General features: G+C 47.7%; 1 protein-coding gene across 1 annotated transcript in view; it reads right to left on the bottom strand.

Annotated features, from left to right (window-relative positions):
• Window positions 1-14,435, bottom strand: part of ACAD10 (acyl-CoA dehydrogenase family member 10) — a 54,406-nt gene that overhangs the window by 14,460 nt on the left and 25,511 nt on the right. The window contains exons 9-11 of the mRNA XM_008070253.2: window positions 7,681-7,831; window positions 4,015-4,160; window positions 1,086-1,259 (exon numbers count right to left, since the gene is read on the bottom strand). Of these exons, the coding sequence (XP_008068444.1) occupies window positions 1,086-1,259; window positions 4,015-4,160; window positions 7,681-7,831 (471 nt within the window). The remainder of the gene's footprint in view (window positions 1-1,085; window positions 1,260-4,014; window positions 4,161-7,680; window positions 7,832-14,435) is intronic.

Here is a 14,435-nt window from a genome sequence, read left to right on the forward strand (position 1 = left end):
TCACCTTCCAGAATTATCCAGCTGCCCAGTCTCGTTTCTCCCCTGCCATCCCCACTCCCACTGTCCTGGAGTTTTCTGAGTAAATCCCAAACATCAGAGCACTTCATCTATGAATCTTTCAAAACTCCAAGAACTTAAAAAACCACACACAATACCATTCATTATCATAGCTTCCACTGATGCTCACTGCCCAGATCCACTAATGCACTGGGCGTTGCAGGTTGGCAACATGCTAATTCTCTATCACTATGCCCAGGATACTTCTTGAGAGAGAACTTTCCCTCATCATTTATTCAGTTAACGTGAGCTGCTCCCTGGCATCCTCCAAAGTCATCAATGTGACGCAGTCTCTGTTTTTGAATCTCTCCTCAAATCTACAAAGTTCTACAAACTTGATTCCATCCATCTCAGTTAGCATCCTTACTGAAGTCCACAGTCTCCTATCGCTGGCAAATGGAGCCTATTCAAGTGTGCTTCTGAGTCTTTAGATACGACCTATGTGGTCTTTGACAACTTCCTTGCTTGCCGGTATGACAAGAGGTGTCAGGCTCACCTTGTAGATATCGTGCCAGTCAGGCCTGAAATCAGTCACTTCTCCAAGAAGTCCTGTTTCTTTAAGTGGGAAGAGAATTTTGAGATCGTAGTGAGGACACTAGGAGTGCGTAATGCTTTTGTGTAAGTCACGGTGTCTAGATCTTTGCAGAATCTATCAGCTTTCTTTCTGCCTGCCTTCCTTTCCACATAGGAAGGAAACTTTGATGTGTCTATCTTCTTTTTTTTTTTAATGGGAGTTTCACTCCATTGCCCAGGCTGGAGTGCAGTGGCACGCTCATGGTCTCGAACCCGCGGGCTCAGGCAATCCACTCACCTCAGCCTCCCAAAGGTGCGGGATTACAGGCTGAGCCACTGAGTCCGGCTCAAGCTTAAATATTTTAGAGAAAAAATATATGATAAATGGTTGAAGTCACTGCATCTTGCTTGGTCCCTCCAAAATCTTTTGGGCCCCAAGAGGGCTTCCAGAAGGAGGCACTGTCTTGGCTATGACTCATACCCTCAGGATGGCTCTTGCAACAGCCATCCATTACCTGTGAGTGACCGCTTGTAGACTCCCTGCAGGATTGCAGCCACACGGAAAAAGGAGAAAGCCATGTAGAAGTTCCAGTTCTTAATGGGAGGGATCCCCATGTGAAGACAGTACATCCTGAAATACTCCTCTACGGTAGGGATTCCCAGCTGAGTCAAGTCACAGTCAACAAAGCCTGAGAGAAAGACAGAGCCATTCCAGGGTGGTCAATGATGTGACATTCCTCCCAACTGGCAAGTATTTACATTCTGAAAATCACTGTGTCCCTTGGAAATTAGTTTCACAACTAGTTCCAGGAATTAGCTCATTCTTTCTTTTCTTTTTTTTTGAATTGGAGTCTCACTCTGCTGCCCAGGCTGGAGGGCAGTGGCACACTCACAGCTACCACAGCCTCGACTGCTGGGCTCTGGCGATCCTTCCACCTCAGCCTTCCAAGTAGCTGGAAACACAGGTATGCTCCACCATGCCCAACTAATTTTTTTATTTACTGTAGAGATGAGGTCTCTCTATGTTGCCCAGGCTGGTCTTGAACCTCTGGGCTAGGCAATCCTCTTGCCTCTGCCTCTCAATGTGCTGGGATTACAGGATGAACCACCATGTCCGGCTAGCTCATTATTTCAACTCTTCCTCCCTCAGATGGCTGGGATCCTAAAAGAAGCTATTATTCACCAGTTGGCTCTTAGAGGCTCAGACTAAGATAACGGTGACAGAAGGGGTGGGGCTGTCACACCTACCTGGTCACATTCTGGAAAGGGGCATTGAGAGAGCAATCCCACCAAATTACAAAAAGGCAATTGCCACAGATAAAAGACTTTCTCTGATTTGCTTCGTTTGTGACATGTTCATGATTTGGAAGCATGTAATATAGTCTGTTCCTAGGAATTAATCCTGGGAGTATGCCTCATATAAAGGCACAGATATTACTACAAAGATGGTAACTGTCTTTCTTGTAGGCGTGGGGGGACAGGTAATATTAAAAAATTAGAAGCAGGCCGGGCCCGGTGGCTCAGCCTATAATCCCAGCATTTCGGGAGGCTGAGGCAAGTGGATCGCCTGAGCCCACGGGTTCAAGACCTGCCCAGGCAACTTGGTGAGACCTCGTCTCTACAATAAATCAAAAATTAGCCGGGCGTGGTAGCACGTGCCTGTAGTTCCGGCTACTTGGAAGGCTGAGACGGAAGACTCACCAGAGCCCAGCAGGTCGAGGCTGTGGTGGCCGGGAGCATGTCACTGCACTCCAGTCTGGGCGACAGAGCAAGACTCCAAGTCAAAAAAAAAAAAAAAATTAGAAGCAAATCAAATATACAAATAAGAATTAAACAAAATGTCTTAAGCTAATTCTACACAATAAAATTCTATGCTCTCGTTAAAAATTAAGCTGTAGGCTGGGTACGGTCGCTCAGTCTGCAATCCCAGCACTTTGGGAGGCGAGGTGAGAGGACTGCCTGAGCCCAGGGGTTTGAAACCAGGCTGGGCAACTTGGGGAGATCCTGTCTCTACAATAAATAAAAAAATTAGCTGGGCGTGGTGGCGTGTGTCTGTAGTTCTAGCTACTTGGAAGGCTGAGGTGGAAGGATCTCCTAAGCCCAGCAGGTCGAGGGTGTGGTGGACATGAGAGTGCCACTGCACTCCAGCCTGGGTGACAGAGAGAGACTCCAACTCAAAAAAGAAAAAAAAGCTGTAGAAGAAGTACTTAATGGCATGAAAGCATGACCAAAGTATATAATTAAGTGAAAAAAAGGGGTCACAAAATCGTATAATCACATTTTTGTTTTAAAAAATGTATGCAGACACATAGAAGAAAAGATGACAAAGATACTGAAATGTCACCAAATGGTTATCTCTGGGACTACTAATGATTTTAACTGTTGTTGTTGCTGCTAGCCATGGGTTCCAGTATTTTTACAATAAACATACTTTTTTTTCTTTTTTAAAACAGAGGAGAGCACGAATGCAGTCCCGTAATGTAACAAATTAAACAGAAGTTAGCTGTTAGGAGCACAGGAGGTGCCCACATAGACCTACTCTTCACTTAAGCATCCCAAGTGCATTTCCTCCAATGTGCTAGGCATACATTCTGATAGAGTTTGGATGTTGTTCTCTCCAAATCTCACGTTGAAATATGATTCCTAAGGTTGAAGGCGGGCCTGGTGGGTGGTGTCTGGGTCATGGGGGTGGATCTCTCATGGATGGCTTGGTGCTGTTCTCCCAGTAATGAATGAGTTCTGCCTCTATTGGTTCACACAGGAGCTGGCTGTTTAAAAGAGCTGCACTCCTCCCTTCTCTCTTGCTCCCTCCTTGCCATGTGACACACCTGTTCCCCTTCCCCTTCTGCCATGATGGGAAGTTTCCTGAGGCCTTCCCAGAGGTAGATGGGGGTGCCAAGCTTCTTGTAAAGTCACCAAGAGCCAAATCAACCTCCCTTCTTTATAAATTACCCAGGATCTAGCCAGGCATGGTAGCTCACTACCTATAATTCCAGCACTTTGGGAAGCAGAAGCAAGAGGATTGCCTGAGCTCAGGGGTTCAAGACCAGCCTGGGCAATTTGGTGAGACCCCATCTCTACAATAAGTCAAAAAATTAGCTGGGCACAGTGGCACACGCCTGTGGTTCCAGCTACTTGGAAGGATGAAGTGGAAGGATCAACTAAGCCCAGCAGGTTGAGGCTGTGGTGGCTATTAGTGTGCCACTGCACTCCAGCCTGGGTGTCACATTGAGACTCTGACTCAAAAAAATAAAATAAAATAATAAAATAAAATTTTTAAAAATTACCCAGGCTCAGTTATTTTTAATAGCAACAAAAAACAAACTAATGCACATTCCAGTTAAGTTTTTACCAAAATCACCAGGACTTCACTTTCATGTCCCTGCCAATGCTTTCAGAGTGGCACTGGCTTGTCCCTGTCTTCGCCCCAGCCGCAGACCCTACCTCTTAGTATCGGAAAACTGGACGGCAGGTAGTGAGCCAGGCAGCTATGGGCCACATCAGCCAGGGGGTCTCCCAAGGTAGAAAGCTCCCAGTCTAGGACAGCGAGCACCTCCGGCTTTTCTGGATGAAACAGCAGGTTGTCAAGCCTAGAAAGTCCCAGAAGGAATGAAAAGACAGCTCTAAGAAAACTGACCACAGGGTGACGCTGCACCATTTGTCCCACCAATTGGCTCCCCAGCCTCGGCCCTCTCTGTGTTGGGAGCCTGAGCTCCATGGGTCGCATCTTCCGAGGGCTCCCTTGCCCTCTATCTGCCAGCTGAACTCAGTCAGGCAGAGGCTGGAGACGAGAAGGGGCCTGGCTAGGTGTTCCCCAGCTCCCTGTCTCAACAGCTGAGGAGTGGCTGCAGCCCTCCTCATAGGGCTCCCCTTGCTGGGTTCAGGTAACTACTCCCTCCCTGTGAGAATTTTAAAGAGGCTTACAAATTCCTTGACACTCCTCCTACGAAAGGTAGAGTCTAATTCTCTGCCCCTCGAAGCACCCTGCTTTTAACAAATGGAATGCAGGTGAGAAGTGATGCTGAAGGTTCCCAAGACTAGCCTAGGTCAGAAAAGGGAATAAGCTTCCACCAAGCTGGCTGGCTGTCTGGCTGGCGCATGAACGTGTGCACTCACTCGTGCTTACACTCGCTCTCTCGCTCAACACACAACTTTGGAGTCCTCAGCCACCAGATAAGAAACCCAGCTAGCCGGGCTCGGTCACTCAGCCTGTAATCCCGCGCCTTTGGGAGGCTGGGGTGAGTGGATTGCCTGAGCCCGCGGGTTCGAGACCTGCCTGGGCAGGCGAGACCTCATCTCTACAATAAAATCAAAAAATTAGCTGGGCGTGGTAGCACGCGCTTGTAATTCCGGCTACTTGGAAAGGCTGAGGCGGAAGGATCGCCGGAGCCCAGCAGGTCGAGGCTGCGGGAGCCGGGAGCGGCCACTGCACTCCAGTCTGGGCGACAGAGTGAGACTCCAACTCAGAAAAAAAAAAAAAAAGAAACCCAGCTATCCAGGAGCCGCCATGCTGGAGATCATGGGGAGATAGAGGCCTAAGAAGCCCAGCTATTCATGTCTCCTCTGCCCAGGACCAACAGGCCAGCCAGCCTTCAGATGACTCCAGCCCTAGCCTGAGAGCTACCCAGTTGAAACAAGCTGTCTTGTCCACAGACTGAAAGGATTTGTGAGCAAAATAATGACCGTCAGATCTAGGGGTGATAATAAGGCCCCCTGCTATTGACCCTGGAGTTCCACGATAGTCTTCAGGGCTTCCTCTAAACCATGCTACCCCTCTGTGTTAAACTCTCTTCAAATGGCCTCTTTGAGTCCTCTTTCCTGCCAGAGTTTTCCCAGATGCATGCTTGATTTTAAAGAAAAATTAATGATCAAGTAGAAAAATACAGAAAATCACATAACAGAACGCATGTGCCCATCTTCCAGACTTAATAGATATTACACCTGCTTCTTTGTTATATTTGCTTATATTTTTAAAATATATATATATATATATACATAAACCTTTACAGATTTAGTAAATGACCTTCATTCTCTTCCCCTACCTCCTTCCTCAAAGAGAATTGCTATTCTGAAGTTGGCAAACATGCATTTCAGACATTTTTATATTTCTCTGATTGATCTATGCATGTACCAATAAACCATTTATAGTATCTTTCGATTCTTTTTAAATGTACATAAATGATGTCATACTATATAGATCCTTCTGGAATCTACCTATTTCTTTTTTTTTTTGAGTTGGAGTCTTACTCGGTCGCCCAGACTAGAGTGCAGTGGCCGCTCCCGGCCACCGCAGCCTCACCAGCTAGGCTCCGGCAATCCTTCCACCTCAGACTTCCAAGTAGCCGGAATTACAGGCACGCGCTACCATGCCTGGCTGATTTTTTTATTTATTGCAGAGATGAGGTCTCACTGCCCAGGCGGGTCTTGAACCCGCGGGCTCAGGCAATCCACTCACCTCAGCCTCCCAAAGGTGCGGGATTACAGGCTGAGCCACCGAGCCCGGCTTGGAATCTACCTATTTCTACCCAGCATAATCTTTTTGAGGTTTATTTGTGACAATTTATATACAGCAAGTTGGCTTATTTTACCCACTGAATAGATCTCAAATGTATGGCCAAGCCATGGTTTATTTATTATGTATTATGATGACAAGCATCAAGAACATCTCTGCCTGAGTCTTCTGGTGCACAGCTGCGAATGTGTCTCTAGAAGAGGAATTATGGGATACAGCATATTCCCATCTTCTGGCTGCTCCTTTTCAAGGCAGTTGTACCAGTTTATGTTCCCACCACCACTGACTCACTCCATGAGCTAGAAATGCCCTTCCTTCCATCAACAGATGGCAATATCTCTGGTTGTAAGTGCTGATCAATAAGCAGTAGCATGCTCTCTAACGTCGGAGGATGCCTCTCCTGAAAGCATCATTCTATTGACCATGACACTCCATTACAGTTAAGGGAGGAGGCTCTGGATGTCTCCCGCCTGCTTTGCGCGTAATCACATCTGTGGACACTGGAGGAGAGGTAGAGATAAGGTCCACACGCAGCTTTTATAAAGCTGGTGACACAAAGGCCACCTGCCAAATGGGCGGCAATAGCTGGCAAGGAGAGTGCTGTCAGGAGAGTGCTCCAGAGTCCCACGTGGAGGGAGGAGATGGGAGAGAGAGCCAACACAGCCCCACTGCATGCCAAGTGCAAGGCTTTTGGGGAAATCACTTGGTTCATTCGGTGAGAAACTGATGTAAGGAGAAGCATCATCCTTCCGGGGATGCCCACATGACAGAGAAAGACCAGCTGTTCGTTCTTAGATTCAGGGGATCCCCAAAGGTGGCTGAAGGTAGGAGCTAGAAATAAGTGACATAGGTCAAGTTGGGAAAAAAAGGCCAATCAAATTTGAAGAGCAAAGAAATGTCTTTAAAATTAGCTTTCGCTGTCTAGCCTTGTTTCATCAAAGGTATAGTACCCCAGGATGGGCAAGGAGACAACCAAATGGATCAGGGGCCCAAGTAAGGCATGTGTGTGTGTGTCAAAAGCAGGCCTCCAGGTGCTGCTGGGATATAGAAGACACTAGAAAAGCGCCTCTACAAGAAAGGGCCTAATGAGCAGTTTTCACACAAGAGATGGAAGTTCCTGCCAGGTGCCAGGCACCGAGGTTCCCATTTTAGCCACTCAACTCATCGCGTGTCCCAAGAAGACCCTGTCCATTCTCTTTTTCTCCACACCCGGTGAGATCATCCATCCCCTGCCCTCATGAGAGGTGAGAGCCGCCTCGCTTGGCCTTGCCTTCAAACAGTGGTTCTCAGTGGAGAGGAATGCTCCCTTCCTGGGGATACTGGACAATGTCTGCAGACATGTTTGGTCGTCACAGTTTGGGGGACATGTGCTACTGGCACCTAGGGCTATCCCACAATGCATAGGTAGCCCCCACAACAAAGAACTGTCCAACCTGAGACGCCATTGTGCCAAGCTGAGAAACTTTGCCTGAGGAGGCCATGTGCAGGGTGGTACTTTGTCCTGGGAGTAATTCCCAGGGGTAAACTGGCCCAAGACCAATTGCTAATTTCCCCGTCGAACATACATCATTTTCCAGCCCTCCTGCAGCCATGCCCACCTGAAGTCTCCATGTACCACCGTGGTCCTCTGCTGGCTGGGGAGATGGAGCGGCAGCCACTCAATGAGCCTCTCCATTGCTGGGATGGTGCCGGTTTCTGAGGCTCTATACTGCTTCAGCCAGGTCTGTACCTGGCGTGGGATGTAGCCGCCTGAGGGCAAGAGGATCAGAGCATGGTATGCTATTTCAACAGTCTCCACACATTTCCAAAGTTAACCTGTGTCCTGAAACCTTTTGCACTGCTCTTCGGGGGTGCCGTCTGTGAACACATTCCCATGACTAGAGAATTTCCTGCATGATGTTTCTGCTACCCCATGGTGGAAGCCACCGGCTGTTCTGGGTTGCCTGGATTAGTGTGATCTGGGCGCTGTTCCCAGCCGCTCGGACTCCAAGACTGATCCCTGGCCCTCTAAAAGATTCGCGAGCTTCCTAATAGCCTTTAATAAATCTCTTTTTGGCTAAACAACAAAACTCTGGAGACAATGCCAGGGTCTGAATCCCAGCTCTAACACTCCCAAGTTGTGTGATTTCAGGCAGGTTACTTAACCTCTCTGTGCCTTAGTGTCCTTATCTCAAGACAGTCCTCACAGAGCTGTCCTTAAAACTCTTCCTGGCATGTGGCAGGTACTACATGAGTGTTTGCTATTATTATTCAGTCGGTTGCAAGAACCCAAGAGAAGGAATTCTGGAGTCAGCACAGCTCATGGGTCAAGATCTTCAACTGGTCTGACCTCTCCGAGCCTCCACTGCCTCATGAGTACACTGAGAGTATTGATACCTACATTCCACAGGGTTGTGAGGCCCAAATGAAATCCACACGCAACGTGCCAAGCACAGGGCTGTCACTGAAGGCTGCGCAATGGGTGCTGGCCACTATTATGGCCACTGCTACTGGTTGTTAATTGACCATTATTAAGTGCCAATATTAGTAATATGATGATACTTGATATACCATGTGTCAGGTCCCTGACCCTAAGCTAAGCTACGCCCTCGTTGAAATCTGCAGGAATTCAACCTGAAGTGAAGCAAGCCCTTAGAACTAGCTTCTGGTTTGCAAGAAATAGAAAATAACAGCACATGAAACCATGAGGAAATAACAGAGACAGGGAAACAGACTTGGTCTCTAAAAAATTAATTGAAAAAACAAGTGGGGGCTGCTCTAAATTCCTTGTCTGGATCCCACAACGGGGACCACCCAATTACAAAAACCATTTCAAAGCAGAATCATGGGGAAATCTGAGTACGGACTGGGTTTTAGATACCCTAGGAAAATGGTAAATGTTCTTGGATATGATCATGATAATAGGGAATGTCTTTATTTTTAGAAAATACTCAAGTGTTTAGGAGTGAAGTGCCATATTTATAACCTTGCTAATCACACAAATACAGATACATATGTATAATATGAAAGACACACTGAAGCAAATATGGCCAAAGCTAACCATCGCTGAGACTCGTCATTGGCATGCTGTTATTAACTGTACTATTTCAACTTTTCTGTTCGTTGAAAAATGACTACAGGCAGTCATGTACAAAAACCACAGGAGCTGAGCGTGGTGGAGGGAGCCTCCAATGAAATCCCACATGGATTCGGCCTCCACTCCCCTAAACACACCATCCTGCACTGTTTGCATTTTCCCTCCCATGGGAAGCAAATGCAGCTGTGCCTGAGTCTCTGGCTCTGTTGGCCACTGGTCCCAAGCAAGGTCCATCACAGCATGGAATATCCCTGAAGCAGCCTGCCTTTCTTGGGTGGGAGAGGATCAGGGCGCCCTACAGATCACTGGTGGAAAGGATCCTTTGTAATCAGATCATGCCTAAAGGGTCTTTGTCAAAAATTCCTTTTGGTTAGAAACCATGTTTGCTTTGCATACTCTCTTATCTTTTTTTTTTTGTTACAAGTTTTAATTTGTTCTCTTGAATAGTGAATACATTCTCATGGCTCAAAATTAAAAAGCAGCCGGACTCGGTGGCTCAGACTGTAATCCCATGCTTTGGGAGGCTGAGGTGAGTGGATTGCCTGAGCCCAAGGGTTCGAGACCCGCCTGGGCAACTTGGCAAGACCTCATCTCTACAATAAATCAAAAATGAGCCGGGCGTGGTAGCGCGCGCCTGTAGTTCCAGCTACTTGGAAGGCTGAGGCGGAAGGATCGCCGGAGCCCAGCAAGTCAAGGCTGCGGTGGCCGGGAGCGGCCACTTCACTCCAGTCTGGGCGACAGAGTTAGACTCCAACTCAAAAAAAAAAAATTAAAAAGCAGTAAACGGGAAGTCCTGCTCCCACCCTTGGCCCAGCTACTGTGTCCATTTCCTGAAAGGTGGCCCACATGCCCAGTTTCTTAAGTATCCTTTCAAAGGTTCTTGATGCTGTGCAAGCAAGCAGTTGAATTTATTTAAATAAACCCCCTTTTCCACAAACAGTGGTAACTATGTAACTATTCTGTATATGGCCAATGCCCAGCCCTGCAGATGGGGTTCTGACACAACCTGACAAATTGCAGGTTTTCTGAACCTGTGTCTGAATCCTTGAGTCTGGAACCTCGATACGATGAAGCTTGCTTTATGCTGTCAGGCTCAAAACAAAACCAGCAGTCTGGAAGGCTGGTCCTGGGTCACACAAAATCACATCAGTCTTTTTTTTTTTTTTTTTTTTTTTTGAGTTGGAGTCTCACTCGGTCACCCAGACTGGAGTGCAGTGGCTGCTCCTGGCCACCGCAGCCTCGCCTGCTGGGCTCCGGTGATCCTTCCACCTCAGCCTTCTGAGTAGCTGGAATTACAGGCATGCGTTACCAGGCCCAGCTGATTTATTTATTGTAGAGATGAGGTCTCGCTGCCCAGGCGGGTCTCGCTGCCCAGGCGGGTCTCGAACCCGCGGGCTCAGGCAATCCACTCACCTCAGCCTCCCAAAGGCATGAGATTACAGGCTGAGCCACCGAGCCCGGCTCACATCAGTCTTACGGATTGTGTCTTTGTGCTAGCAAGTCTGAAAAGAGCAGGTCGAGGCTGCAGTGGCCGGGAGCAGCCACTGCACTCCAGTCTGGGCGACAGAGTGAGACTCCAACTCAAAAAAATAAATAAATAAATAAAATAAAAAAATAAAATAGGCAAGCCAGGTGCAGTAGCTCACTACTGTAATCCCAGCACTTTGGGAAGCTGAGGTGGGAAGACTATTTGAGGTCAAGAGTTTGAGACTAGCCTGGGCAAGACTTCATCTCTACCAAAAAAAAGAAAAAAAGTTTTAAATTAGCCAAGTGTGGTGGTGCATACCTGTAGTCCCAGCTACTTGGAAAGCTGAAGTGAAAGGACTGCCTGAGCCCAGGAGGTCATGGCTGAGGAGAGCCGTGATCGTGCCACTGTACTCCAGCCTGGGTGACAGAGTAAGACCTCAACTCAAAAAGAGAGAGAGAGAGAGAGAGAGAGAGAGAGAGAGAAAGGCCAGGTATGGTGGTTTACATTTACCATCCTAGCACTTCGGGAGGCTGAGGTGGGAGGACTGCTTGAACCCAGGAGTTCAAGACCAGCCTGGGTAACACAGTAAGACTTCATCCCACAAAAGTCAGAAAAATTAGTTGGATGTGGTGGCACGTGCCTGTAGTCCCAGTTACTCAGGAGGCTGAGGTGGAAGGATCGCCTGAGCCCAGGGGGTAGAGGGTGCCATGAGTTATGATCATGCCACTGCACTCCATCCTGGGTGACAGACCCTGACTCAAAAAAAAGGGAAGTGGTCCTCTTGGATAGAACAGCACATGGGAGAGCCTATCCCCACAGAAGGATGCCCCCCTGTCCCTATTCTATCTGGAGCTTCATCTTCATTCCAAGCACTGGGCCAGTGGCTACCTCATCTGCTCCTCACATCAGCCTGAGGGAGGCAGGGGAGAGCTCTGTGGCTCACCCTTATTACTGAGAAAACTGGGACAAAGTTGTGTGACTCACCCAAGGTCACCTGCCAAATTGGTATCTGACTTCTAGTTCAGTGCTCTTTCTACTTTAAAACAATGGAACAGCAGAGCATGGTGGCTCAAGCCTGTAATTCCAGCACTTTGAGAGGCCAAGGTGAGGGGATTGCCTGACCCCACAAGTTTGAGAACAGCCTGGACAACGTGGCAAGACCTCATCTCTACAACAGACTAAAAAATTAGCAGAGCATGGTAGCATGCGCCTGTAGTTCTGGCTACTTGGAAGGTTGAGGCGGAAGGATTGCCTGAGCCCAGCAGGTCAACGCTGGGGTGACAGTGAGCGTACCACTGCAGTCCAGCCTGGGCAATGGAGTGAGACTCCAACTCAAAAAAAAAAAAAATGGGTCAATACAGGGGAATCTGCTATCTTGGCCTGTCTAAGGTTAGTTGGTTATTTTACTGGTAACTAAGGCTGCCATGTAAAATATAGGGTGTTCAGTTAAATTTGAAAGTTCTTTTTTGTTTTTTTTTTTCTAAGTTGGAGTTTCACTCAGTTGCCCAGACTGGAGTGCAGTGGCACGCTCCCGGCCACCGCAGCCTCGACATGCTAGGCTCTGGCGATCCTTCCGCCTCAGCCTTCCAAGTAGCCAGAATTATAAGCATGCGCTAACACGCCCGGCTGATTTTTTTATTTATTGTAGAGATGAGGTCTCGCCAAGTTGCTCAGGCGGGTCTCGAACCCACGGGCTCAGGCAATCCACTCACCTCAGCCTCCCAAAGGCGCGGGATTACAGGCTGAGACACCGAGCCCAGCTAAATTTGAAGTTTAACTGGGTATCCTGTACTTCATTTATATTAAATTGTATTTCATATAAATTACACTTAATTTCAGATAGACAACAAACAAATTTTTAGTAGATTTCCCAAAGGGCCTACCAAGATGGAGGGGAACCCTGCTGAGTTTGTATCTCTGGTCGACAGCCTAGAGTGTGGGGGGATGGTATGGATTCAGCTATACTAGGAAGGGGTGGGGGCAGCAAGGACCCTCTCACTTGGGCTGGGAAGTCTGTAAGTCTGCTAAGTTTTAAATGGTGGCAGAGTGTCTGAATCTGTTGGTTTAGGGATTAAGACCATGTGTCCAAAAAAATTATTCACTATTTATCTGAAATGCAAATTTAACTGGGCATCTCATATTTTTATTTGCTTATTTATTAGTATGTAGTCAGAATTCCTTTGGAGAAAACTGTCCACCTCAACTGTCAGTGCATACTGTCCTGGTGTGGCTGACCTCCACTTGAATTTTAAAGAAGGGTGACACAGGACTGGCCAATCAGATCACTGCATCCCTCCAGCAGTGACTGGCTCAGAACTAGGCCCATAACCCAAGCTGGGCAGGACTTTCTCTTTGCCCTGGGTAGGGCGTGACACTGGGGCTGATTGTGACCACTTTTCCAGCAGCATCCCATTTCTTCTGGGAATGAAACCAGAAGGAAACAGAGCTAAGAGAAGGGGACTCCTGAAGCCCTGCCCCTCCGCTGTGCCCAAAGAAGTCCCAATACCTGGAAAGCTCAATTATAGGAGCCAGTAGTTTTCTTTTTAAAATTCAAACCCAGCCAGTTTGGGATAGGTTTCTGAACTCTGCAACTTTAAGAGTCTTAACTAAACAAAACTTGGTTTCAGGAATAGAGTGCCACAAATGTCAGATCTGAGAATATGGAACTGGCTGTGCTAAGAATGTGTGGAGGCAATGAGGACCCATCCAGTCTGCTGGGAGGTGGCAAGCCTGCTGCTCTGTTGCAGCAAAGTGTTTCAAACTGTTAGTTTTGAAGACTCAGACCACGTGCCTATAGAGTGGTGGAACTTTAGGTGACTCGGCAGAAAGATGGTTGGAAGTTGATGTGCACTGGACACATATTGCCACCTTTGACAAGGTCCTACTGAAAACAAGCACATTTGGATTAAAACAAAGGATGAAGAAAATACAGCTTAGCTGGAAGACTCTTTTTGACTATGGCCAGGAATCCATACTGGTCAAAAGTCAGATAGTCTTGAACTTTGCAGGACAGGAAAAGTGAAATTCTTTGGCTCATGCTAAAGTTTCTGTATGCAAAAGCACAGAGACAAACTGTGATGGTGGGTACAAATTGTGTGTATCTGTCAAAATTCATGGAACGGCACACCTCCATAAACCTGACCAAAAGAAAGGATCTGAAATACCAAATGCTGGCAAGAATGGGGAACACCTGGTACTCTTATACATTAAAAAAAGAAAAAGCAGAAACACAATACACAAACAATACATAAGTACAACAGCACTTTAAAAATCCATTGCTAGCCAGGCTCGGTGGCTTAGCCTGTAATCCCATGCTTTGGGAGGCTGAGGTGAGTGTACTGCCTGAGCCCGCAGGTTCAAGACCTGCCTAGGCAACTTGGTGAGACCTCATCTCTACAGTAAATCAAAAAATTAGCCAGGCATGGTAGCACATGCCTGTAGTTCCAGCTACTTGGAAGGCTGAGGCGGAAGGATCGCCGGAGCCCAGCATGTTGAGGCTGCGGTGGCCGGGTGCGTGCCACTGCATTCCAGTCTGGGCGACAGTGTGAGACTCCAACTCAAAAAAAAAAATCCATTGCTATTGGCCAGGTGCAGTGGCTCCAGCCTGTAATCCCAGCACTTTGGGAAGCCGAGGCGAGAGGGTTGCCTGAGCCCAGGGGTTTGAGACCAGTCTGTGCAGCTTGGTGAGACCTCATCTCTACAATAAATCAAAAAATAAGCCAGGCATGGTAGCACGTGCCTGTAGTTCCAGCTACTTGGATGGCTGAGGCAGAAGGATCACCTGAGCCCAGCAGATCGAGGCTGCAGTG

This window comes from Carlito syrichta, unplaced genomic scaffold (genome assembly GCF_000164805.1).
Source record: "Carlito syrichta isolate Samal-C Ts95f unplaced genomic scaffold, Tarsius_syrichta-2.0.1 Scaffold313233, whole genome shotgun sequence".
Classification (NCBI taxonomy): domain Eukaryota; kingdom Metazoa; phylum Chordata; class Mammalia; order Primates; family Tarsiidae; genus Carlito; species Carlito syrichta.